The sequence below is a fragment of the Trichoderma breve genome, chromosome 5 (assembly GCF_028502605.1).
Source record: "Trichoderma breve strain T069 chromosome 5, whole genome shotgun sequence".
NCBI lineage: Eukaryota > Fungi > Ascomycota > Sordariomycetes > Hypocreales > Hypocreaceae > Trichoderma > Trichoderma breve.
The window spans coordinates 775,509-801,618 of record NC_079236.1 but is presented as its reverse complement, the minus strand read 5'-3'; the positions used below and the strand labels follow the sequence as shown (position 1 = coordinate 801,618).

Sequence of the window (26,110 nt, the reverse complement as noted above, 5' to 3'; positions counted from 1 at the left end):
GACACACAATAAAATAGAAGAGGAGAGAGAGACAAGTCAATCATGTTGAACCCTCGCCGCGCCTTCATTGCGGCGGCGTTCCTTTTGACCGTCTTCTTCCTCATCACACGATCGCACAACTCCGAGCAGAGCCCCTCCAGCTCGACCGAAAGCAGAGATGCCGAAGCAGAGGCACTGGCCGCGGCCAATGCGCAGCAGCGACTGCCGCCGCCTCCTCCGCAAAAGCCCATGATTGATATGTCGGGCATGTCAACGTACGAAAAGCTTGCCTACCAGTACGAGTACGACATCGAGTCCAAGTTCCCCGCCTACATCTGGCAGACTTGGAAGTACACGCCGGGCGAGGGCGAGTTCCAGTTCCGCGAGCAGGAGGCGTCGTGGTCAATTGAGCACCCGGGCTTCATCCACGAGGTCATCACCGACTCTGTCGCCGACACGCTGCTGCAGCTGCTGTACGGGAGCATCCCCGAGGTGCTGGAGGCGTACCACGCCCTCCCACTGCCCGTGCTCAAGGCCGACCTGTTCCGCTACCTGATCCTGTACGCGCGCGGCGGCATCTACTCGGACATTGACACGTATGCCATCAAGAGCGCACTGGAATGGATTCCCCCGCAGATCCCCAAGGAGACCGTGGGCCTGGTGATTGGCATTGAGGCCGACCCCGACCGACCCGACTGGGCTGACTGGTACAGCCGGCGTATCCAGTTCTGCCAGTGGACGATCCAGAGCAAGCCCGGACACCCGGTGCTGCGCGACATCATCAGCCGCATCACCAACTCGACGCTGGCGATGAAGAAGGAGGGCAAGCTGTCAGCATTCCAGGGCAACCGCGTGGTGGACCTGACTGGGCCGGCCGTGTGGACCGACACCATCATGGACTACTTCAACGATGAGCGCTACTTCGACATGGAGAACAGCAAGGGCAAGATTGACTACCGCAACTTTACGGGCATGGAGACGAGCAAGCGCGTGGGAGACGTGGTTGTGCTGCCCATTACGAGCTTCTCACCAGGCGTTGGCCAGATGGGCGCCAAGGACTATGATGATCCGATGGCATTTGTCAAGCACGACTTTGAGGGTAAGTTGCGATGAGTGATATAAAGACAAAACAAAACCATACGCAAGGCTAACTGTGTGCTTTTCTCAGGAACGTGGAAGCCCGAAAGCGAACGACATATCGGCGAGGTCCAGCAGGAGCTTGGCGAGGGAGAGGAGGCTCCGAAAGAGCAGTAAAGAAGAAAAGAAGAAAGAAGAAGAAGAGCCTTGACAACCTATAATTGCATGACCAAGTCGGGAGGGATATTTTTTTCTATTGTCATTATTTCTTGCACCTGTATATTCTTTCTCTTCTTCGCTCTGGACCGCGGTGGGCTGGGTTCCGCATCGTCACACCTTTATTTCGGGTAATATTTTTTATTTCCGCGTTGCTGCGCGCCGCGTATGGGCGTCACGGCTATATATCGGTAGCGTGGGGGATGGATTGGAGGAGGGAAACGTTTTTTTTACTACACATTGAGGCATCATCAGCATCGGGGGTTTTTAGACTCGTGTATTTTTTCGGCTTTTTGTTTTTTGGGGGAGGGGGAATTTTAGATGCCGGATGGAGTTTTTTGTTGGTTGGTATTTTACACATGTTGACGGGCGTCTCCATATTTTTTCTTCACGTTGCGAGCTTTTCTATGATATAGCCGTTGGCGCTACCAGCGGGAGGCTGTGTGTAGCGTAGAGCCGAGGTCAGTAAAATGGAATCCATCAGAGACAAGACAAGCATTTTCGGACGCCCGCTGAGGAGAAGTTGAGATGAGATGAGATGGGGCTGCATGGCATGATTCCGTTGGTGCCGCGTCATGTTTGTTGCCGACGGGTGCATACAAATTGTGCTGTGAATGTTTGCGTGCTGTCGCGGGCGTAACGCTGGGGGAGGTGATTTGGTGATTGATGCTTTGTGATAATGTAGCCGGACGACGCAAGGTTGCATGCGGCCTCGGTGTGGTGGCACAATGGACGGGACGGACTGAAGCGACAGAACAGACACTATGAGGGCATTAATCAATCAATCAATCAATCGCTCACAAAGGGAAGAAAAAAGAGACAAGACAATACCGGATTACAACGAAATTACAAAGCCATCTCTAATCAACTACATGCCGCATCTCAAACTCATCATCACATGAAGCTCGTCTACAAACTTACCAAGCACTCGGTCCAACTCCAACCAAACAATTCAAACAGCCGCTTCCTCTCCCAGTCCAATCCTCCCCCTGCAGCCCGACCCGGACCGCCCTGTCCCGCACCGGCCCTCCCAGCGAATCAAAAGCTCCGCAGTCACACAAACCGTGCCCCACGCAGCGCGAAGCTCACTCAAGCCAAGTAGGGCTGGCAGCTAAGCAATTCTCTTGTTTTTTCCTTTTGGGGACAGACAGACAAGAGCAGAGTAAGGTTGCCTGGCTTTTTTTTCTCCGCAAGGTTCGGGGGTGGCGAGTGGGGAAAGACAGAGACGGATACAGGAAAACGGCTTTGTGGCTTTGGGGGAAGGAGAAATAACAAAATAAGGCTACACGGTCCGAAGGGGGGGGTCCTTTTTTTTTTTTAGACGGAGTACTCTTAGTGTGTGGGGGAGACAGAGAAGAGGCCGAGCGAGCAAAGAAAGAGGAGAGCGAGTACAGGAAGACAGAAGAGGGGATGGGATGGTTGGCATAGCGAAAGCCGTTCCGTAGGTCGGGAGACGGCGGGCTGGACTTTTTTTCTGGGGAAATGGGGGCCGGACACCTTTTCTTTTCTGGTATATTTATAAAAGGTGAGGGTCGCGGTTGGTGTGTGTCTTGTCTTGTGTTGTTGGGTTCGTGTGACTTGTGATTTTTGGGGTTTTTCCTTGGAAAGTGTCTCTTGTGAAACTCTTTATCTTTTAATTTATTTTTACAAACGAACATTGGACCATTCATCCCTTGGGACCAAGTGAAACATAAAAAAACCTGAATGGCGACCTGAATCAAACCCGTGGGACGAATTCTTCTTTTTCTCTTTCCCTTTTCTTCTCTTTTTGATACCTTGGTGTTTTCTTTTTCGTTTTTGCTTCGTCATATAGCGAAATCCAGCGTGTGTCGTCACGAAGCTTTCTCCCCCTCCCTCACAGCCTCAGCCGATTCTACCTACCCACTACGAATCGAGGACACACAAAGCATAAACACCAAAATGTCCATGTACACGCGAGCATGCGCGGGCCGGACGAGAGCCGCGGTGCGAATGGCGGCTGCCGCGCGGAGGAGAGCGATGAGCACGGCGGCGGCGGCGGCGGCGAGGACGACGGTTGACGAGGGCTATGTGCCGCAGGAGTGGCAGCAGAGGATATTGGGGACGGAGAGGCTCAGCATACGGACGGGACCGATGGAGGTGAGTTTTACATGAGCCTAATGGGTGGTGATACTGAGATGTCGAGGGGGGAATATCAAACAATGGGTTTGCGGTGTTGTGAAGATGGTAATCTTACATCTACATCTCTCTTACACGCGCGCTTATATTCTCACCTCTCACTCTCACTCTCACTCCGCCCATCATCACTACCTATACATGAACAACAACAGCAAAGCAACATGAATACTAACATCATAACCTCTCCTAGCCCGCCCTCTTCACAGGCACCATCCCAGACCACTTCGCCTCCGTCGTCTCCCGCCACGGCGACCGTTCCGCCGTCATCGCCCGCTCGCCAACCCCCAACGCCCACGAATCTACCCTCACCTACCACGCCCTCGACCTCGTCTCCAACCGCCTCGCCTCGTCCCTCTCCTCCATCGGCGTCCGCAAGGGCGACCGCGTCGCCGTTAGCCTCGGCAACAGCGCAGAGTTCGCCGCCTTGACGTACGCCCTGTTCAAGCTCGGCGCCGTCCTCGTCCCGCTCAACCCTACCTTTAATGCCCAGCAGGTGACTGCAGCCCTGAGCCACCTCAACGCAGAGGTGCTCATCATCGGCGCTGTTACGGATCTCGCGTATCGTCCGGGAAAGGGGCGGAGCAATAAGCAGCTGCTGGAGACGATTGTGGGAGACTTGCAGCGGAGCAGGATCCAGAGCGAGGCTGTCCCTAGTTTGAAGCGTGTCGTTGTGCTGGATAACCGTGCCAGCCATCCTGATGTCGTCTTTCCGTTGGATGAATTCGCTGCGCTGAGTTCATATGAGACTCTGCTCGAGGGCTCTGATCGTGCCGTCAAGCCTGACGCGCCCCTGGATCCCGCAGACACCATCAACATCCAGTTCACTTCCGGAACAACGTCTGCCCCCAAAGCCGCACAGCTCTCGCACACGGCCATCCTCAACAACGGCGCCTTCATCGCAGACCGCATGGGCCTCGACCCGTCGGACCGCATCGTCGTGCCGCCGCCGCTGTTCCACTGCTTCGGCTCCGTGCTGGGCTACATGGCTACGGCGACCACCGGCGCCGCCATCCTGTTCCCGTCGCCGGCGTTCGACCCCGTGGCCACGGTGCGCATGGCCGCCGACACAGACGCCACCGGCTTATACGGCGTAAGCACCATGCTCGTCTCCATCTTCGAGGCCCTGGATGAAAGTAGCCTCAACCTCCCCGTGCCGCAGCACCTGCTCAAGGGCATCGTCGCCGGCAGTAGCGTGCCCGAGTCCCTCATGCGCACCATCTACAAGCGCCTCGGCCTGCAGGACCTGGTCATCTGCTACGGCATGACGGAAACCGCTCCCGTCAGCTGCATGACACGGCCTTCGGACCCCTTTGAGCAGCGTACCTCATCCGTCGGCACGCCCATGCCGCACACCACGGTCAAGATCGTCGACCCGCTGGACCACACCCGCGTTCTGCCCCTGGGTGAACGCGGCGAGCTGGCCGCCTCGGGATACCTCGTCATGAAGGGCTACTTCGGCGACCCTGAACGTACCGCCCAGGTCCGGCGCACCGAGTCCGACGGCCGCACGTGGATGTACTCTGGCGACGAGGCCGAGATGGACGCCGACGGCTTCGTCCAAATCACCGGCCGCATCAAGGACCTCATCATCCGCGGCGGCGAGAACATTCACCCCCTAGAAGTCGAAAACTGCCTCTTCCAGCTCCTCGGCGTGCAAGAAGTCTCCGTCGCCGGCGTCCCCGACGAGCGCCTAGGTGAAGCCGTCGCCGCCTTTGTCATTCCTCGCCACGGCTGGACAACCGCAGACGCACAGCGGGAGGGTGATGAGGCTGCACGGAGATTGTCCAAGGACCGCGTGCGCGAGTGGGTGCGGACGAACCTTTCGAGCCACCTGGTGCCAAAGTACGTCTTCTGGGTTGATGATTATCCCAAGACGGCGAGCGGCAAGATTCAGAAGTTTAAGCTGCAGGAGATGGCTAAGAAGATGTTGGCTGACGAGGCATGAGAGGATGAATGAAAGAAATGATAAAAAATTGACAAAAAAAAAAAAAAAGACAACTTACGAAGCATACTAATCATGTGAATATAGCATTTTATCCATGTATTTATTGATTAATTGATTTTTCCTTTGGCCTTTGGTTTTTCGGGTTTTGCATCAGCAATGGAGCTCAGGCTCAGGGGGGCGAGTAGGGCAGTCAGATTTTACATGTAGTCGGTCTATCATACTACCATTTTCTATTTGATGTTACCACTCAAAGTCTGAATATGAAAGAATATACATACAGACATATGACCATATTCTCGCCATCACAAACTCCCAACGTGACAACTCAAACATCATTCATCACAATGGCACCAAACAAAAAACAGCATGTATCCCGCAAAATATATCGTCATAATAACTAACCCACGCGAAATCAACTCTCTATCGAGTCTATAGAATCCACTTCGTCAAGTCAGTTGGTCGTAGCACATGGTATCAAAGGCTTTCTAGCATCGTCCCATCTGTCCGCCTGTCCGTCTCGCTCTTGCCTGAGCTCCCGGTTGGTCAACACAGCCCTGCCAGTTGAAAATATCCCATATCCCAAACAGGTTTTCATGTCATAGGTTGAAAATGAAAATAAAGACAGAAAAAGAAGAAGCACACCCCCTCTCACCTTGAAAAGGAACGGTCAAGGGGGGCACCTCGAAACTCCTCAACGCCGTCGTCCCAAGAAAATAATATCTCTCTGTCCTGCCCATCATCCCTCCTTTTTCCCTGGCCAGTTGTGTTCGTCTTTCATTCCACTTGTTTCTCGCAGCCAATACGGCCAAGAAGCTCCTTGCGGTCGCTGTGTCCCGGCAGGCTGACTCCGCTGGCGGAAGCCTGCTTCTTAAGCCCGTTGCGTCGCTCCCAGCTCTTGAGATCCAGCTCCTCCACTCCGACTTCCTGCTCCAGTGGGTGAACCTCTTCGTAGATGAGCTCCTCTTCATCCTCCTCTTCGTCAGCCTCGTCGTCGCTCCGGGTATCTTCCGCGCCACCTCCGCCAATCACCTTGACGGCAACGCGAACAATCATGGTGAACCAGAAAATCGTAATGCCCTGCAGCAGAAGGAGGGGCGTGAGGAAAGCCCACTTGACCGTCTCGTTGTAGCACACACGCCCTGTCGAGTTGAAGAAGGGCTCAATCAGATACGTGAAGCCGGCGGGGGCTTCCAATGGTCCAACCAGGGAGTCGTTCGGTCCAACGAAGCATCCATTGGGCATGATTTCGGGGGTGTGCGCGTAAATGGACCAGCAGACCATGATGTAGAAGACGTGGCGTGCCACAAACCATGACACCATGAAGAGGGCAAAGACGTAGTCGCACAGCGTAGTATAGCCGCAGTACTTGAGACACTTGGCAACCTAGAAAAATTGTTGGGGTCAGCCATCACATCAAGGATCCCAAAACCTACAACTGAGGGCAGTCAGAAGAAAAACAAGAGAGCCTTACAGGGAGGAACAGATCCACCACGTCCATGATGACCAAGATGAACATTCCAACGCGGGTGTGGTGGTAGCAGTAGCACGACGAAATCAGCGCCGTGGTGATGATGTGGTGGCTAAACATCTGCCAGTGGTCCTTTCGTCGATCCTCAATGTTGATGACAATGATCTGTTGCAGCCAAAACGCCCATTGAGCAATCATGTACCACTTCATGAGGCCACCCATCTCCCGGTTCGGCCAGTCGGTCCACAGCTCCCTCATGTTGAGCCAGGCGGGAGAGTTGTAGTACAAATACTAAATAATGGCCGGTCAGTGACATTGCGTCCTCTACTTGGGACATCCATGTGTTTCAGAACCACGTACCACGCCCGTTGGCCAAAAGACAAGATAGTACACCAGCAACCAGGCCTGCTCGGTGAATCGGGTCAGGTCCTTTTTCTTGTTGATTTCGAAGAGTCGGCCAAATGGCGCCAGGATGTAGTCCATGGTACCGGCTCGAAGGCCGGTGAAGAGGACGATGAAAAAGGCAATCAAACAGGCATCGTCAATTCCGGCAGCATATTTGCCAGTCTTTGCGTTGTAGTACGAGAGATGGAAGAACTTGGTCGTGTGTACTCTGGCTTTGGGAATGCAGGCGTGGGCCAGGAAAAGAAGAGCGAGCAGGTTGAGTGACAAGCCTAGTTGCAAAGATCAGCAAGGTTTCATGCTGTGGCTGCTTTAAAAAAGAAGCATATCTATGGCAGTATGCCAATGTTGCGACAGGTACCTATGTTTCTTCCGATGAGGGGAGGGGACGTAACAAAGGAGCAAAAAACAAGAACAAGGCAAAAAAACAACATACCAACCTGGTTCTCGACGAACCAGCGAGCGAGGGGCTTCCAGAGCCCTTCGTCCTTGCGCTTCAGGCGACGGACCAGCACGACATTGCTGCCAGAGGTTTGCATGTACCGCGCGCCGTTGGTGGCCGGTCTCGAGCTCTTGGAGGAGCCGGCGACAGTCTTTTCGTCCGCCACGAAGCCGTGCGAGTCGCCCATGGTGTCGAGAGCTGTTGAGCAAAGCAGCGGTCGTGAACGAGGCACTTGGACTCGGGTTTTGGAAAAAGGGATGAGACTTTGCGGAGGTGCGTCGAGAACTGTCTAACGGCCTGGTTAGCACAAGGCAAAGACGAGACAAGCAATAATAGTACGAGTGCTAGAAGGTAGTAGCAGCAGCCAAAGGGTGTGGTGGGGGTGGTGGGATGTCTCACTATGGCTGGTGATTGGACCACCTTTGCTTCGACCTTTTTTTTTTCAAGGTTCTTTTTTTCCCTCTTGCCCACGGCGTGCGGAGTGGCGCCCCCAAGCTGCAGATTAGCCTAGCTCCCCTAGAAAAGAAGAGCTGCCGAGGAGACGAGATGGAAAAAGGCCTCTGCCAAGCTTCTCGGACAAGGTGGAGAGTCAATTGCTTGCAGATGGAGAGCTGTTCCACTTCGGAGGTTGGAGGGGAAGAGGGATTGGGAGCGTTTAAAGGGCGTATTGAGCCTGGTACACGCAAACTGCGTGGGGACGGGCGGGACAAAGAAAAAATGGAAAAATGGACAAGGGAAAAAAAAACTGGAAGAGCAACAAGCAAGCGGGAAAGGACAGATAGGCGGTGGAGAGCCAGATTCGAGGGATCAGCAGCAAGATGGATGCACTGCTTCAGCATGCGACTCAGTTGGGTGCTAAGCCTCGTACGGGGGGCACAGGTACGGCACTGTACAGTGCAGTGCAGTGCAGTGGAGTTGAGTGTGATGGTACGGGCAGCCGGCCGCCGCGGGCATACGGCCGGGAGAAGAGCTGTGTGACTGCCAAGGTATCAGGTATTGACTGATACTATTAGTGGATGTGTCTTTCATTGATCAGTGTTTATTAATAGCTGGCATTACTCAGTTGCAAGTTGTGTGCTTAGAGGTATCCTTGGTATTACTCAACTGCTATGTTGGATCCTCTCACCTCACATAAGGCGACATATTAGCATGGACGAGTGCCGAACAGACAGCCAAGCGGCAGCAGCGGCTTGTCAAGTGTCCAAGGTGATCAATACTACCAGACGGTAAAGCCTGCGTCTTGCAAAATGTGAGCAGTCAACTAGGAAACTCGGCTGCCTCCCCCGCGCATATCAAACAGCACGAGATGGATCAATTGCTCTGAGCCCTGGCCCGAGCTTTTCAACTCTTGTCTCAAGCCCCGGCTCGAGTGACGTCCCACTCACTGGGTATTGATAGAACTCCATAACATGACACGGCACTTGAGAGGGGTTTACGAATAGGCACTCGCACCTCTCTTTTGTACATTGTGTCAACTTCATAAGTTCAATGGGCAATCTTCAATCTTCTCCTTCTTCTCATCACAACTTGCAAGCGGTGAGTGATTGAGGCACACACACATGTACGAGCACCTCTACAGTGTGCATTCGCCCGCATACAGACGTTGCTTGGGCTCAACTAACACACAACCCACAACGGCGCACTTGCGCTACAGTACCCGCTAGCGGCCTAGCAGTCTGCTAAGGTGTGCTGAGGCGCTCGCTTGGGCCCCTGGACCTCAACAATTTGATGCGATTTGATGCACGCTCAGGCGGGTGAAGCCATGGGCTGATTCGCTCCCGAGATTAACCTCACCTGCTGGGTGCCGGCCAATGGCGTCAGCCCGAATTGCTCCTCTTCTGAAACCTCCCCTCTTTTACCCAATTCGCCTTTTAACCTCACAGCAACAGCAGGGTAGCAACGCGGTAGTTCGTGACGGAATAATCTTGGGGGAGCATTGAGTCCCAATCCCTCTCAACTTGCTAACCGCAGGGAGCAGTGCTCCGCATCTCCCCGCCTGTGCGACTTTGCTTGTACTACCCAAGTGTCATTGCCACCCAGTCGTTTAAACAAGACTCCGAGGTATTACTGCAGTACGAACAGCAAAAAGGTGTGCGCCACGATGGACAGCAACACACGTGGGCCGAGCATAGGCTGTAGGATCTGGACTAAGGGCGACCCTTGCTTGTTCTTGGCCCATCCTACCCAGAGCATGCCAAAAGAGCAGCGCCGGTTTCGAGTTGGGATGGATTTAGCAGCACCTACCTGTCCAGGCAAGTTAAGCAATGGATGGAGGTGTCGTACTATCCAAAGTGAGGATAACGTCAGCTGTCATGGCGCTGCTGAACCTGAAGCTGGGTATGTACGTGTATTATGCAGCACTACTTCACTTCTCTTCTAGTCCAGTATATTCGTTCAATGACCAAAATATACTGAGCTACAAATGTTGAGTGTTCTCAAGTCATTGACAAGTAGAGTCCCATCCTGACGTTCCTCTTGACTTCCCCTCAGTAAGGTATTTAACCGATACAAGACCCTACCGCCTGGTAAAGGTTCCGCTAAGGTCTTGTGATCGTATTCATAGCAATAGTCTAGTATAAGCCTTTCTAACTAATAGTGCACCCAAAAATGCAAGCAAGGACATCTCAGTCGATAGTGTTGGACGAAGAATCTAATCTCAGATCGAGTGGGGGCGGGGATTCAAAGCGTGGCGTCATGAGGAAATTGGTGGACCCTCGACAGAGGCAGCAATCAAGCTTCAAGTTGTATAATTCTCATTGAGAAAAGATGAGGGGAGTTGATCTTACCTAGGTAATAGTAGCTATACACAGGGTGCTGGTATCAAGCAACAGCAGACGTAATAAAATGCATGAAGCAAAAAATCCCAACATGCATGTCGACGGTAATAGCAGTTGCTCATCAAAGAGACATTTTACGCTCACCAGCTGATCGATTTTTCTCAGTCAACCCCAGCCGCAAGCAGACAGGGATCACAGCCCAAGGCCAATCACGGGAGCGCTTGTCACAACACCCTCTACAGCCGTCCTGTTGCTCGCCAGTTCTGGGCCTGGCTGTCTCTGAATCAAGCCCAAGCTGGCCAAGACAGAAATGGTCTTTTGTGCCTGTTGAAAAGAATGAGATTCTTTTCCAGTCGTTGGAGAGCAAGCTCAAATTATCACCTTTTCTAGTATCCCCTAGCCACTAAAGTAAAATCACTGCAGAGCCTAACTCTAAAGCAGATATTACAAGTTCCTGTCGAACGACAGCCTCTTGCTCGGTGCCTCACCTATTCTCGTGCCTGATACAAGCGCTGGCTACTAGGTAGCTAAGAGGCGGGGAACAATCACGTTCAATATTTGCACAACCAGATGGATATTAATACAAAAGTCATCTAAAAGCTCCTTTGCTGCAAGTTTAGCGCTGCCGGACTGGTGCTGCTCCGTAAATGCTCCATAGTGTAGTCCCATCTTGCATGCTCGCGCCAAACAAGGCCCATCTGCCTCTATATTGCTTTGTGTTTCTTTGCTTTGTGTTGCTGCTTGTGTCTATACTTAACACGATTTTGATGGTGGCAATAAGTGGCTTTTGGAGAAAACACAGCTTCTAGAGCTCTACCAAGCTAGAGCTCTCTTTAAGGACCCTTTGACCCTGAAGCGGTTCCTGCACAGCCACACTCGCAATTCGCCATAATAGGCACCACCCGAGCTAGCCCCGCTCTCCAGCCACGCCGCCCCCTCCTGACCCAGTAATTTATCGTCTACATCATCCTTTCCGCCACAGCGATCGCCTTTGTCCCTTTGATCTTCACGCTTTTCTTCTACCTCAAGCCTGTCAGCAACTCAACCACCACAACAACGACCTTCTTAAACTTCTCATCCGCTTCAGCGCGATAGAGAAAGCAGAAAGAGAGAGACTGCGCGAATAAAAAATCATGGCGTCCACCGCAAAGTACCAGCCGGCTCCCCAGCAGGAACCCGACGACGACTACACCCAAGCTCCGCCCGCGTATGGCACCTCGGCTGCCTCGTCGTCGCGCAACGATCCCGGCCTGTTCGCAGAGCCGCGCAGCAGCGACGACAACATTCCTGATGACTTCAAGGTAAGTGCTGGATGAAACTTCCTTGTGCGCTCCTTTAGATACCAAAATCTGCCATCTGCACCTCTTTAAAGGTCTCCCTGCTGACGTCACTTTAAACCAGTTTGGCGGCTCTGTTGCCGAAGCCACGGTCGATATTCGCAACCAGTTCGTCCGCAAGGTCTACAGCATCCTCACCGTCCAGCTCATCGCCACGGCGGCCTTGAGCTCCATCAGCTTCTTCAGCAATGGATACAAGGCGTGGATCCAAAGCCATCCTGGTCTCGTCTGGGCATCTGTATGTCACTCCCATCTTTGTCCGCGAGAACTCTAGCTAACAAACATCTCCAGCTCTTCGGCGCCATGATCTTCATGGGTCTCACCTACTGGAAGCGCAAATCATACCCGACCAACCTCCTCTTCCTCTCCCTCTTCACCCTCACCGAAGCCTACTCCATCTCCGTCATCGTCTCCTTCTACCAGACCTCCATCGTCCTCAACGCCACCATCCTCACAGCGGGTATCTTCGTCTTCCTCACAGTCTTCGCCTGCCAGTCCAAGTACGACTTCACCTCATGGATGCCCTACCTCTTCGGCGCCCTGTGGGGCCTCGTCCTCTTCGGATTCATGGCCATGTTCCTTCCGTATAGCTCTACCGGCGAGCTCGTCTACGGAGGACTCGCTGCCCTCATCTTCAGCGGCTACATCCTCGTCGACACTCAGATGATTATGCGCCACCACCATGTCGAGGAGGAGATTGCCGCCGCAATCAGCCTGTACCTCGACATCATCAACCTTTTCCTTGCCATCCTGCGCATCCTCAACAGCCAGTCTAACAACTAATGTGGCCAAGAGGGATGAATCGCACCAGTGGATGCAATCAACTACTGTGGCACTATTCGTGATTCGTGCAAGACCTTTGAGATTGTTATCATGGGCTTTACCCTTTCATTTTCATTTTTCTTCTTTCTTCTGTCGCACTTTTGTAGGATAATGGGATAAAGCGGATGGGACGCGGATAGGGCAGTTTGCTTTGGTTTTTTCTTTGTTGTTTTTCTATTGTTCCTCTTCTCCCATAGTTTCCTTGTTTCTCAACGCTTGTGTCCTTGATGTTGAAACGCCAACGCACCAACACAAAGGAAGAAAATAAATTAGCTTGTGACAAAGCCGAATTCATGGCCCATCTGGCTCACATTCTCTCCCGTGTTAAAAATCGTAAAGGTTGTGAATGTATTTGATATCTGCATTAGAAGTCCACTACAGTAGCTAGAAAAAATAAAAAATAGGACAGTTTAAAAAAACAGGGAGACCATTTGACAACAGATGGCTACTGATGCGGCTATAAAACAGGATATTATTATGCTGAGTAGCCGCATGCTTTCCCACCTTTGCCGATCCGAGGCATCTCTCTTCGTTCGGGGTATACGTCGTTTTGGTCCAACGGCATTCCCACCCTCTCCATAGATTCCACCATGAAACTCTCCTTCGTCAGCCTCCATCGTTCCATCTCCGCACCAACCCATGCGTCACGTTCGCGAGTTGTCGTAGGTTGCAATAAAATAAGTAAAGAAAAAACAGGGAGAAAATCAAACTCGATTCTGTAACGGCCGGGGGAATGTTCTGATCTCTTTGCTCTTCAGTGTGTAGGAGAGGTAAAACCCAACGCCGGCAGCGATAAATAGACCAACGTCGCAATTTACTTTTATAATGCCGAAGAAAGCCCTAATACGTGATTTGAGATGATTTACTCCTCGCCACCGTTGATGCTGGTGTCCAGCGCGGGGGATGCCTGGGCCGTCTCGCGCTGCATGCGAGCCTCTATCTCGCGGAGCTGAGACTCGCGCGCCAGCAGCTCCTGTCGCTTCTCGTTGATCTCGCGCTGGACCTTGAGCTCGATCTCGCGGAGCTTCTCCTCCTCTCGTCGGAGCTGTTCCTCCTTGAGGCGGACGGACTGGGAAGCCAGGTCCTCGGGGTTCATGGAGGCATCAAGACTTTTCACACGTTAGTTCACTGTCATGACAAGCAGGATAAAGTGGTATACTTACCCAGAGGCACCGCCATCCACACTCTTAGACAGCTTCTCGGTACGGTAGTTCTCATACAAGAAATCGTGGGTGATTTCCTTCAAGTCAGCCAAGTGGCTGTGGAGGAGGGCTGATCGGATGGCCAAGAAGTCTGAGTGGCGAGGGTTCTCGACCTCGACAACACCCCACGGGTACTGGCGAGCGCGGACCTTGCGGCCACCAATCTCAACCACATCCTCCGAGCCAACAATGGCAAAGGGCATGAGTCCTCTGAGTTCTGCGTTCTCCTCGACGGTATCCTCGTCGTCTTCCTCAATGTCGTAGGGGAAGTTGTAGACGGGGATTCTGTAGTGCTCAATGTCCTCCATGACCAGCTTCTTTGACTCGGCAAGCTCCTGGGGGGTCAGGGTGTCGGCTCGGCCAATAACGGGGATGACGTTGACACGCGGTGCAAGGCGCTTCATCAGTTCGATATCGAGCTCTCGGAGGCTTGTGGAGACGCGTTAGTACCAAAGGAGTAGCTCGATGGGCAAGAGAAGGAGAAGGCTTACCCGTGGCCGGTAGGGGTGATGAAGTAAAGCATGGCGTGGACACGGTTGTCCCTGAAGCGAGGGTTACGCTTGATACGAGACTCCTCGGCCAAGATGTCGTCGTATTGTCTCTCGAGGTAGCCGACGATTTCTGAGAAGCTATACGCGGCAGTTTAGCATGCGACATGGCACAGACGAAGGAGCAGTCAATGCGGGGCTAACCTGGCCTCGTTGTCAATCTGGTCGCCAAATCCGGGGGTGTCGACAATGGTCAGCGAAATTCGGGTGCCTTCCTCGTCGAGTTCAAGCTCTAATTAGGTGGTGAGTGGTTGTCAACAGACGGATTGGGGTGTTTGCGGCTCGTCATCACGTACCAACGGTAAGGGGCTTGATCTTGACGCCCTCCTCAATGTGCGCGTTGGTAGCATCGTCGGCTTCCTTGTGCTCGAGGACAGACTTGCCGCAGAGAGTGTTGACAAAGGTGGTCCGGCCTGTAGCGGCAATTGTGAGTTTAAAGTTCGTATTTGGGTTGAAATTGCAGTGCAGTTGGAGAGGGCAGCAGCATACCAGTTCCGGAAGCACCACACACCATCAGGCAGAACTGAATGCCTTTCTTGACATTCTTCTTTCGGCGGATAACCTTCTGCACAGTCCAGAACAGTTAGTTTTGACTCGCGTTTCAAACATGACAGGGCGTGGCTAGGGGGCCAGAAAATCAAGAGGGAAACGGCATGTTTTGGGAGTCGTGCATCGTCGTTGTCGAATTGACACGTCCCAGAGAAGTGCGGGAAACGGAGGGGGCACGTACGGAGGACATCATGGAAGGCGACTGGTAGGTATGAGGATTAGCCCTAAAAACGGCGGGAGAGGGTGTGTGAGCAGCTGAAGCGAGGAGACAAAGAGACAGAGTTCGGTCAAGACGAAGCTCTTGATGGAGGAGAGAAGAATTGAGTCGCGGTGATAAGAGGCCAGGAGAAGTTTGGGTCGGGTGCTACAGTAAAGGAGAAGTAGGCGTCGTACTGGCAATTTGCTTCTTTCAGGGGCCACCAGCGCCAGCCTATGCCTAGAAGAGCCAGACCGCCCCTGCCCCGGCTGTAGCTCCCCCTAAGTGAACCTGGTGCTACTCTATGGAGCTAAGCTAAATCATGCAATCCCAAAACGCCTGGTACCTGCAACGGATCAATTGTTTGCTGCAGTGTCCGTGCGCACATCTCAATTGCAGAGGTACTGCACCTGGAGAATGATTTCCATCGGAAATTCGTCGGCAAACGCAAACACGGTGCTGCATGTACCTAAGGTTATTTTCGTTTGACCCTCCAGCCAGTGAAGCAGAGCAGCAGCAATACGAGCGTGGTGGCACCTCGTGTGAAGGTGACGGACGCTCCATATACTAAGCCCTCAACTGTGTCCTAGAATGTGACGAGGTCGATTTCTGGGGAAACAATACCTCAGGTTAATCCATACAATAAGAGGAGAAGCTACCCCTCATTTATATAAACTTGAACCCAAGATTCTGCCTTGCTACAAGTCCTACGAGTACGAGTACATGATGATTCCCCAAATCCCTGTCCACAGCCATTGTCCAATCTGACGTGCTGCACTTTGTTCTGACGACGTGTACTTTTCTTGAGCCTCGTATCACAACTGCAGCACTGTACCCAATCATGATTCCAAGTAGGGATATACAACCTTAGGTAGATGGTAATATTGAATGCCACTAGGCAGTTACATACTCAATGTTAACTCCAGTTCTTCAAATACCTACTCCCATCACGATCTTTTTTTTAGTCTTACTATATCATTCGTTATTCACTATTAAACACTGTAGAACGCGGGATGTTGCATTGCCAACTTGGAGGTTAGCTAACTTGGGTACTTCTACATAGCAAATCCCTCCAAGTAATCATGACATCCTGCTATCTAAATGCATATTCACCGAGCCTGCGCGCATGCTGACGGCAGATATCAGACGGCAGGTTATCAAGGTACATGAGATATAGAGTAGAGTAGAGACTCCAATGACTGCAAGGTGCAGCAGAGTGCATCTCGGCTTCAATTGCCCTGCCTCTGATTGATTCTCCTAGCAACGTTGATAGGGGCAACCGAGTTATAGCGCTGTCCCGCTACAAGGCAGCGGCCCCACGGCAAGCATGAGGCACCGGGTGCTGGGTCCCTCCGCATTAAAGCGCCACCTGTTTAAAGCAACCACGCCCTGTATCTTCCTATTCCATGTCCACTACAGTGAGCAGTGGCCAAACACCGTATTGACACATGTCAATCCAGTGCATGCAACATTAAACCTTTTGGAACAAATCATCCATCAAATCATAAACTATCGCCGTGCCGTTAAATGAAGCTCACCGGTTCAGGGTTCAAAACACCGCGTCCTCTGTTACATATTAATTCACCCCCTTGCTCTCTTTTGTTTGCTGGTGTCCAGAAACCCCATGATCACTGCGCCAAAACGGGATAGCTCTCGGGACCCAGTCGCAGTCCACAGATTACCGAGCATCGCCATCAACATCTAAACATCGATAGTCGCTCTCATCGCAAACACCTTTTATTCAAGGCCAGACTCTTGACGCCGCTTCTTTTCTTGGAGCTTTGGTGATACGGGAACCCATCTCGGCACCCCATTTAGTCTTCTTGGTTCCATCCCTGCTTTCCTGCTAGGCTCGGTGTGAAGCCGCCTCGCCGCCATGAATGTACGGCCACCTATAGAGTCGTCGTCTCCCACGGCGGTCCTGTCCGTGGCGTTCAACAAAGACTCGAGCTGTTTCTCCGTGGGCTTGGAATCAGGGATATGTGGTAGGTGTCCCTTGAGAGATTACTTGACGAAGCTCGTGGCAGCTGGCTAATAACGAGTGTGCTCATGATAGTCTTTCATACTAAGTCATGTCTGCTCAAGGCATCAAGAGGTCGGTTCTTCATTTTACAGCTCGATATATGCCAATAACGGACATGGTAGCTGACATCTGATGAGACTTTAATGGTGGCATCGGCCTTGTCCGAATGATGGGAACAACAAATTACCTCGCCCTAGCTGGCGGCGGGAAATCACCCAAGTTCGCCATCAACAAGGTACTCTCGTTTACCCTGGACCTTTGATGAGCAAGTTATTGATTCGTATACATCTAGGCTATTATATGGGACGACATGAAGGGCAAAGTTGCCTTAGAAATCTCAGCCCTCACTCCCATTCGCGGCATGCAGCTAAGTAGAGAACGCATCGTCGTGGTCCTCCAGAACAGCGTCCGCGTCTACTCGTTCGCCAAGCCTCCCGAGCTGCTGCATGTGTACGAGACAGCCGACAATTTGCTTGGACTGTGCTGTCTCTCAGACAAGAAGCTTGCGTTCCCGGGCCGCACAACAGGACAGATCCAGATCGTCGAGCTTGCCACTGGTAATGTCAGTATCATCCCGGCTCACTCATCTGCCCTCAAGGCCATCCAGTTAAGCACTGATGGAGAACTACTGGCAAGTGCCAGCGAAACGGGGACACTCATTCGTGTCTATGCGACTAGCAGCTGTGCCAGATTAGCAGAGCTCCGCAGAGGCATCGATCCGGCAACCATCTACTCCCTCGCATTTTCGCCGTCTGGATCACTGCTAGCCTGTACCTCTGACAAGTCCACGCTTCACATCTTCGACGTGCCTAACCCTAAGCGGCCGAGTGCTCATCGTAGTCCACAGCCTGGCGGCGCGGCTCAGGAGGCGGATGTTGGCAAATGGGGCATCCTCAGCAAAATCCCTCTTATGCCGCGAGTCTTTTCCGATGTCTATTCCTTTACTTCTGCGCCCTTTGAGGCTGGGAACGAGTCCATGATTGGCGGCATCTCATTTTCCGAGGGCACCGTTCTCGGTACGACAAGACCACCCAAAGGCGTCATTGGATGGATCAGCGAGGACAGCCTTGCAGTTATTGGCGCAGGCCAGGACGCAAGGTGGGAGAAATTTACACTAGTCGATGGCGAGGACGGAAAGCGTCACTGCGTTCGTGAGGGCTGGAAGCGATATCTGGGAAATTCGTCATGAGGGATAAGAGGGATAACAAAGGGACTATACAGGGAAGATGATTCAATTCAGACGCAGCGAGGGCTTTGGGCGTTTTTTGGGTGGTCAATGCTGTTTAAATGAAGATGGGGGAATAATTCTATTTGGGTATTCATAGCTTTTTGGACCTGGTACTAATTCTGACGACGCCGAGGAGATCGGCTTCTACTCTTGCGCTGCAACCTTCTCCTACCATCATCATCGTCATCTTCTTCTTTCCGCCTCCTGTGTCTCTCGCGGTCATCGTCTCTTCTATGGGACCTCCTATCGTCTTCGGGCTTCTTCTCCCGCCGTCTTTCCCGTTCCCGTTCCCGTGAGCCCTCTCGGGGCGAATCTCTGTGCCTCCTGTGGCGCTCTCTGGAATCATCTCGGTGTCGATATCGTCTTGACTCGCCATCTGACGGTCGCTTTTCTTTCTCCCCTGAGGCTTCATCTCTCCGTGATCTTTCGCGCCGACCATCATCTTCCTTATCTCGTCTTGACTTGTGATGTCTGTGGTGCCTATGACTATCCGGCTTCTCTTTCCTGTCCGCTCTTCGCCGAGCCTCCTCCACCTCTTTCTTCTTCTCGTCAATCAAGAATCCTTTCATGGGGTCATCGTCATCATGATCCCTCATTAAAAGAGCCAGCTCTCTCTCCTCGGGCAGCATTGGTCTCTGAATCTCTTCCGGAATGCTCTCGTCGTCGGACACGGCCTTGCCTTCCCTGCGCTGGATATCTTCCCAGCCAATTTTGAATTCATCTTGGTCTTCGTCGTCTCGAGCTTGGTATCGAGCGTGGTCAACCCGTAGTAATCTCCCGCCAATCTCGGCGCCGCCTAGATTATCTACTGCGAGGTCGGTGCTCCTTTGGTCTTCGTATTTCAGCCAGCCGAAGCCCTTGGATTTGCCCGTCTCCTTGTCGCGCACGAGTTTTAGGAAGACTGGTTCGCCAAATTGGGAGAATATCGTGATGATGTCTCCTTCGGAGAGTTCGTATGGGAGGCCGCCGAAGTAGACGAAGGCGGTGTCACGGTAGTCGACATGCCAGGACGCGTCTGGTGAACTGCGGGAGGTCAGCTCTGCGTTCTGTCGCCGGCTGAAGATTGTTAAAGTATGGAGTGTGACTTACATCCCGTTTTCGATTTCTTTTTTATTTAGCGCTTGGATGGCGCGTATCTGGTTCATGTTGCTCTGTTCAGATGGCGGATCTTGCTGCGAGGTAGAGTCTGTGCTGTTTTGTCGAGATGCGAACCTTGAAGATGATGCAAGGCTGAGCAGTAGCTTCAACTATTTGAACGAGGCTGCTGTATGCGCTCGTTTAGTGGGTAATTGGTCACTAAACTAGAGCTCAGTGCTCCCACAGCACCTGACGGTACATGTACTGATCCTAGTTCGTCTCCCCACCTAGCCGACGATTATCCATTGGTGACCCTTGTTCCAGTTGGGTTGATGAAGGAGATGCTTCTTCTGCCATAGCTATCGGGAAATATCTCGCCTCCAAGGCCTATGACTTCCCAATCCTAATCCTCAGACCAGAGATTGACGACAATAGCGGCGATCCCCCTACAGGCGCAGCGCCTTTTCCCGCCACGTCGCATCGTTGTTGGCATCTTTGACCAAGATGCTCCGCTATCCCTAGGACCTTCTATCATCCCACCTTAATACAGCTACGACTCGAAGCGCGCAACGTTTCCCCCCTATAATAACCCGGCGATCACATCAACGCGTGCGTTCCGGACGGTTACAACTTATTTTTAAGAGCATTTCTGGTTTTAGCGACGCTGCCACCTCGGAGGTGCGGAGACGGCGACCATGGCAAACAGGATATCACAATATACCATGACATCAAGGGACGGCGACAGTCAAAATGGCGAGCCCAAGAGGAACTTGTGGACTTCAATGCTAGAGTCAGTGGCCAGCGGCAAGAGATTACCGGAAAAGAACCTTTTGGTCTTGGGTATGGAGGCATCCTCGTGACTGGAACATTTACACCTTGTCGGCGGGATTCACTGACCGTTCCCCTTCAGGAGGCACTCCGGAATCGCAACGGGAGTTTCTGGACTCGCTGTCAGGATCTGAACCAAGGCGCAACTTTGACCGGCAAAAGATCCCCCCGATTGCAAACAACTACGCCCTGGGTTATACCTATTATGATGTTCTCGACGCGGATCAAGATGGTTAGCAACCCCTCAAAGCCTTGGAGCGGCGACATTGGTATTGGTGACTGATTGGTACAAATAGACACACTTGCTCGAGTTTCTCTCTATCTTCTTTCCCAGCCCTCGGGCGAGTTTTCTTCGCTCATCGCCCCCTTGCTTACGCCCGAGACGATACCAAACACTGCACTGGTAATACTGTTAGACTGGTCGCACCCGCACTTGTGGCTGCGTCAAATCTGGACATGGCTGCAGGTGTTCCAGGAAGTTTTAGAGCACCTGAGCAGAGATGTGCAAACCGAGATGGAAGAGGTCATGAACAATTGGAAAGAGAGGGGAAGGGGAGGCTCGTCGGTCAACCTGGATGGCACTCCATCCGCCACCGTCGCCAATGGTGATAGCAATGCCGGCTCACTACCGCTTGGGCCGGGCGAATGGACTGAGCCTCTCGGGCTGCCGTTGTGTGTTGTGTGTCAAAACGTAAGTTTGATGTTATAAATGTCCTTTGCGCTCTCACGATTTACTGACATATTCTAGTCGCAAAAAATCGACTTTCTAGAGAAAAGCAAAGGGTGGAAAGAGCCGGACTTTGACGGAGTGCTACAGAATTTGCGAACAGTTCTGCTGAGACGTAAGACCATTCCCCCCCTTGTTTAACGGGACCTTGCAGTAGCTAACTGTGGTTCAGACGGCGCTTCACTTATATACACATCACAAAGCACCGCATCTCAACTCCCTATTCTTATACACTCAACTCTCGGCATCACTTCTCTTTTGAAACGCCAGCCTCTGAAACACAACGTCATCGACCGAGATAAGATTGTCGTTCCCCCGAACTGGGATTCTTGGGGCAAGATTAGAGTTCTGGGTGGCTCGTTCGACACGGAAAAGGTGTCACAGTACTGGTCTGAGGACATCAAGATTCCCCTCGGGGCCCCTCCTCCAACCCTGGCCCTGCCCGACCCTGAAGACGACGACGACGACGGCTCAAACCAACTGCCTCAAGTTGAGAGCGCCATTGCACTCTACGAAGACTGGTGCAGAGATCCGAATAGTGGAGGACTCGCCCTCGTGGAGAACGCCATGAACGACGGCACGGAAGTGGCTGTTGAAAGTGAAGACACTCAGGACTTTCTTGAACGACAGCTCAAGATTCTGGAGGCGTACAAGTCAAAAGCACCGGAGAAGTCGACAGACAGTGCTGTTTCTAGCTCGACGAGAAGACTCGACTACGATGAAAAGACTGTCAATGAGCATATCGGTCCCGTGCAGTTCAATATGGGCGGCATTCAAGTTGACGCTGACGATATGCTGCAACGCCTTAAGGTATGATTCATCCCCTTTGAACAAGAAAGAAAAACACAGAAGAAGTTGTAGCTAACATCCTGCACAGGACCGCAATGCACACATCGCAGCTGACGTTCCCTCCGCCGAGCCAGAAGGCGCAGTCAGTAACATAGCCAAGGACTTTGACAATGAACAGCTACACGATTTCTTCTCGGGCCTGATGAACAAAACAGCCCGCTAATGAGGGACGCTGATGAGTGGTAGTGGTATCCTTGATGATGTGTTTGTTGTGGGGGTTTGATGTGTTTCGAACTGACTGGATGAGAATTATCGTCATTCTGATTAAGCAGGCGGCAGTTAGTTTTCTATGAGCGAGCATTTGGAGACGATTAGGGAAATGAAGTATGGCTTATGTTTGTTCTTTTTTTCATCCGGGGGGGAGGGGGGCTTGGAAAATTAATTGGTCAAGGGAGGATATAATCCGGGGAGGGTAACAACTCAGGGGTGTTTGGTTGGGGCGTGTGAGGAGGCATCCATCCGCTTGTAGAATAGATACCCTTGATGAAGATGAAAAAAAAGGACTTGAAATCACACTTGTCAGATCGACTTGTTTGTATGCAGCCAGAGGTGTACACACATGAGGTGCACATTCATGAGTGTCTGGTGACAAGGCCAAAAAAAAAAAAAAAAAGATAATCTCTATATATGACGATGGTTCCCTAAACCTCTCCTTTCCCTTTGAGCCAGAAAAGCACGACCATTCAAGCCAGCCCTTTCAAACCAAATCTCCAGGGGAAAAAAACAAAAGTGGAATAGGCCATAAAAATAAAAACTCCCCAACCCAATCCGAAATTCCGTTTCCCGAAACCACACACACTTTTAAACAATGGAACGAAAAGAAAAGGATTTTACGCCTTTTGCCTCGTTGTCTTGTACCTCACATCCACAGTCTTGAGTTCCAATCCCAATCCTAATCTCGCCACGACGACACCTCCCAGGAGGCCCGGGAACAGCCACGGGTGCTGCAGCATCTCCGCCTCGAAGGCATTGATGGTTTCTCGCGCGAAGCCGGTGAACTTCTCGTCTCCCAGAAGTTCACCGAGTCGGAACAAGTTGGAGACTGAAACGCCGTTGGTGGAAGGTAGGGAAGTGTCCATGCCGTCTTTGAGACGGAGGATGGTGTGAGGAGAAGACTGTGTGGTTGAGTAGAAGGCACCAGCGGTATCGTAGAAGAGGGCGGTTTGGGATTCTGGAGAATAAAAGTCAGTAAATGCAAATTAGGAATGATTGTGTTGGAAGAAAAGAAGAGAAACAACTTACTCTGCAGATGGTCGGCGAATTCGACATAGCTTTCGTCCCCTGTGGCATCAAAGAGATCCAAAACACCATGAATTAGGTACGCATAGTCGTCCGCAAAGCCCTCAGTGTCCCGTCCCTCGCTCCATATCCGGTACAGGGTTTTATTCTTCTCATCCCACAGCTTCTCCTTGATAAAGGATACGCAAGCCTTGGCCGCGCTCATATACTTTTTGCTCTTCTCAGGGTTCAGTACCCTAAGAGATGTTGCCGTCCGCGCCAAAGCCGATACTACCAATCCGTTCCATCCAGTGACCATTTTGTCATCCACATCTGGGTGTGGCCGCTCTTTCTCTCGCCTCTTCTTGAGAGCCTCCCTAGCGGTCTGAATGTTCTTCTTCACCGTTGCGACGGGAACATTGAACTGCTTGCTCAGCTCGTCGGGCGTTTTCCTGATCCTCAAGATGTTTTGGTTAATAAAGTCATCGTTCGGGTCGTGATCTTCGTCCACGTTTCCATCTTCCTGCACGTCCCAATAGGCCTCAACCATGGGACTGATATGGCTATCATCAGCGTTGACTACGGAAGCAAACTCGCGTCGCGTCCATAGATAGTAGGCTCCCTCTCTCTTATCACCGTCTCCTCGTTTCGCATAGGAGTCGGCAGCCTCGGATGAGGCAAAGCCGCCGTTCGGAAGAGCAATGGGTGGGGATGTTAGATACTCGGCAAGTTCAACAACGACATCGTAAAATTCACTGTCCTCCATCCCACCACTCTGTTTCCACGCCTCCAGGTACAGCTGGAGAAGTGATGCATTATCGACGACCATCTTTTCAAAGTTGGGGATGCTCCAATCGGGTGTCACGGAGCACCGGGCAAATCCAGTGGCCCCAATGTGGTCATGAAGCGCCCCATCACGGATCTTGCGCAGAGTATCCAGAGCCATGTCCAGCGCATGTTTACACTCGGCCTCTCCAACGACATCCTGCACCGGAGAGGGGAAGTTGACCAGGTTCAACAGAAAGGCCAGCTTGGGGGGCGTCAGGAATTTCGGAGCCAGCCCAAACCCCCCGTATACTGGATCAAAGGTTCCGGCGATGTGCGTATAAGCCTCTTCGAGTTGATCGAGGTCTAGCTCACTAGACACGGCCGTGCTGTCGCTCACTTTGGCAGCGGGCTGGTTGGGCACTGGAGCACCCCATCCAGCGGGAGCTATCGGCTGTGGAGCCGTAATGCTTCGTTTCCCAAGTGTGCCCTCGGCCGCAAATTCACGCAGTTGGCCAATGACCTCGGTTGCCTCTTTGCGGCATCTAGCCTGCTGATCCTTCCAGATGTTGCGCACTTTTTTCAGGATGACTAGGAAGTCTAGGGGCTCATCGCCATGGTCCTCCGTGGCCCTTCTTGCCACACTGGGGCCGGGCCAATACGTGCCTCCGAAGACGGGCTCCAGTTCTGGGGTGAGAAAGAGGTTAAGAGGCCAGCCTCCAGAGTTGCTCACAGCCTGGACGTAGTTCATGTAGATGGTGTCGATATCGGGGCGTACTTCGCGGTCAACGATGATGGGAACAAAGGAGTGGTTCAGGACGGCAGCGCAATCGGAATTCGAAAAGGACTCGAGGGCCATGAGGCGAGAGACTGGGACAGAGTCAGCGAAATCCAACGGGCTATGGAGACGAACTCACAGTGGCAGGCCCTGTATCCAATGTGCAGGAAAATGAGCTTGTTCTCTCTTCTCGCCCTCTCGACGGCCTCGTTGTCCAGCAGTTGCCAGGCCACGAGACTGTCTGCATAGGCCTTGATAAACGGCGACTTGCCGTCCTTTGCGCGGTTCTCGAGGGGCAGCAGCTGGGCTTCTATGCTGCTGCTGCTGCTGTCGCCTTTGTCCGATGGTGGCGAGGACTTCATGGCAACGGCAGACGCCGTCAACTCGGAGACGACCATGGCGAAGTTGAGATTCTTGTTGTTTGATGGATCCGTCAGCTCCCCCGCCAAACACTAGAAGTTGCTTATTTCGTCACCAGCCGAGGATTAAGAGCAGCGGCGTTGATATTCTAGGCCAGAGTATTAGTTAGTATTGACGTTGCGGCTCTTGACGCTTCACATGCATGAGAGAAGCAAAGCAGGTGGCCGTACCTTGGCAGATAAGGCGTTGCGTCTTATCGCGTGTTAATCGGAAAGGACTGGAGGAGTCGCAAATGTTCGGGAATCGGGAGACGACGGTGTTACCAAAAGGCTAGGTCAAGTGCAGTGCTGTGGGCAATGACGGAACAATAGGTGGCTGCTGTAGCTTAGGCTGGTCGCCAAAAGTTGAATAGAAAGACAGCTGGGCGAATAACCCCGCCGAGGGGCTGACAAGTTTGGACGGCTTGGATACCCTAGACCAAATCCGGGAGAAGTGATGCGACGGATGAAGTTGAGCGCGTATCCGTAGATCATAAGATGGGATGAAGCTGCACGGTTGATGCGGGTGGTTTCGAGATAAAGTTGGATTGTTGTCGATATGTGGAATTGTGGAAGCAGTAGATACTTCGTGAGGGTAATATGTTGAGAAAGGTGGCGTTGGCCCAAGTTGATGATTTCTCTAATAGTAAGTTCCTCTTAATGTCTTTCTCTTATTGAAGCCTTTATATCATAGCTGAGAGCTACGGCATCAGAGCTAAAAGTATATACTTTGACTGACTGGGATTGGATGGACTATTGGATTCTCTGTATATTGACGTTTCATTGGAGATGCCGTTTTCGGATGCGACTGCAGTAGTCCTACATGCTCTTGTCAAACGCCGTTGAACCTTGCGCCAGCTTAGCTTACCCCAGCTGAAGTTGGAACTTGAGTGGTCGTGAGGCTCTGCGCTGCCTGCTTTCTGTTGTTGGTGGGATATGTCTGTGACAGATTGTTTCGCATTTGTGGATGTGATAATGCGCACTTGAGGTTTCACAGCACCGTTGCTTGACTGCACAAGGCGTCTCGGCGTGACTCAAAGAAAGGCATTGAAGCCTGGGATTTAATATTTCGATGATTGTGAGTAACACCACCAGTTCGTTG

The 26,110-nt window shown here is 52.2% G+C and overlaps 9 protein-coding genes across 9 annotated transcripts; 5 read left to right on the top strand and 4 right to left on the bottom strand.

Annotated features, from left to right (window-relative positions):
* Positions 1-42: 42 nt before the first annotated feature.
* Positions 43-1,233, top strand: T069G_07943 (glycosyltransferase sugar-binding region containing DXD motif domain-containing protein; the record flags this gene model as incomplete). Its single annotated transcript, XM_056175153.1, has 3 exons — positions 43-961; positions 1,013-1,078; positions 1,148-1,233. 3 exons carry the CDS (start codon positions 43-45, stop codon positions 1,231-1,233), a joined length of 1,071 nt encoding a protein of 356 aa, XP_056026102.1.
* A 1,959-nt stretch (positions 1,234-3,192) lies between these two features.
* Positions 3,193-5,374, top strand: T069G_07942 (AMP-binding enzyme domain-containing protein; the record flags this gene model as incomplete). Its single annotated transcript, XM_056175152.1, has 2 exons — positions 3,193-3,390; positions 3,620-5,374. 2 exons carry the CDS (start codon positions 3,193-3,195, stop codon positions 5,372-5,374), a joined length of 1,953 nt encoding a protein of 650 aa, XP_056026101.1.
* A 774-nt stretch (positions 5,375-6,148) lies between these two features.
* T069G_07941 (TLC domain-containing protein) lies at positions 6,149-7,873 on the bottom strand (the record flags this gene model as incomplete). The annotated part of the gene is made up of 4 exons (XM_056175151.1): positions 6,149-6,757; positions 6,846-7,133; positions 7,203-7,516; positions 7,681-7,873. 4 exons carry the CDS (start codon positions 7,871-7,873, stop codon positions 6,149-6,151), a joined length of 1,404 nt encoding a protein of 467 aa, XP_056026100.1.
* Positions 7,874-11,596: 3,723 nt separating this feature from the next.
* Positions 11,597-12,583, top strand: T069G_07940 (inhibitor of apoptosis-promoting bax1 domain-containing protein; the record flags this gene model as incomplete). The annotated part of the gene is made up of 3 exons (XM_056175150.1): positions 11,597-11,764; positions 11,865-12,038; positions 12,092-12,583. 3 exons carry the CDS (start codon positions 11,597-11,599, stop codon positions 12,581-12,583), a joined length of 834 nt encoding a protein of 277 aa, XP_056026099.1.
* Positions 12,584-13,484: 901 nt separating this feature from the next.
* Positions 13,485-15,111, bottom strand: T069G_07939 (septin domain-containing protein; the record flags this gene model as incomplete). Its single annotated transcript, XM_056175149.1, has 7 exons — positions 13,485-13,731; positions 13,786-14,253; positions 14,316-14,453; positions 14,517-14,604; positions 14,669-14,785; positions 14,862-14,937; positions 15,103-15,111. The coding sequence occupies 7 exons, from the start codon at positions 15,109-15,111 to the stop codon at positions 13,485-13,487; spliced, it is 1,143 nt and encodes a 380-aa protein (XP_056026098.1).
* Positions 15,112-16,993: 1,882 nt separating this feature from the next.
* T069G_07938 (uncharacterized protein) lies at positions 16,994-18,329 on the top strand (the record flags this gene model as incomplete). The annotated part of the gene is made up of 4 exons (XM_056175148.1): positions 16,994-17,102; positions 17,174-17,212; positions 17,278-17,375; positions 17,433-18,329. 4 exons carry the CDS (start codon positions 16,994-16,996, stop codon positions 18,327-18,329), a joined length of 1,143 nt encoding a protein of 380 aa, XP_056026097.1.
* Positions 18,330-18,481: 152 nt separating this feature from the next.
* T069G_07937 (RNA recognition motif domain-containing protein) lies at positions 18,482-19,513 on the bottom strand (the record flags this gene model as incomplete). The annotated part of the gene is made up of 2 exons (XM_056175147.1): positions 18,482-19,391; positions 19,458-19,513. 2 exons carry the CDS (start codon positions 19,511-19,513, stop codon positions 18,482-18,484), a joined length of 966 nt encoding a protein of 321 aa, XP_056026096.1.
* Positions 19,514-20,140: 627 nt separating this feature from the next.
* Positions 20,141-22,012, top strand: T069G_07936 (dynein light intermediate chain (DLIC) domain-containing protein; the record flags this gene model as incomplete). Its single annotated transcript, XM_056175146.1, has 6 exons — positions 20,141-20,285; positions 20,356-20,505; positions 20,570-20,964; positions 21,022-21,115; positions 21,173-21,810; positions 21,878-22,012. 6 exons carry the CDS (start codon positions 20,141-20,143, stop codon positions 22,010-22,012), a joined length of 1,557 nt encoding a protein of 518 aa, XP_056026095.1.
* Positions 22,013-22,679: 667 nt separating this feature from the next.
* On the bottom strand, positions 22,680-25,008 carry T069G_07935 (uncharacterized protein; the record flags this gene model as incomplete). The annotated part of the gene is made up of 4 exons (XM_056175145.1): positions 22,680-23,020; positions 23,092-24,432; positions 24,478-24,702; positions 24,750-25,008. 4 exons carry the CDS (start codon positions 25,006-25,008, stop codon positions 22,680-22,682), a joined length of 2,166 nt encoding a protein of 721 aa, XP_056026094.1.
* Between the last annotated feature and the right edge of the window lie 1,102 nt (positions 25,009-26,110).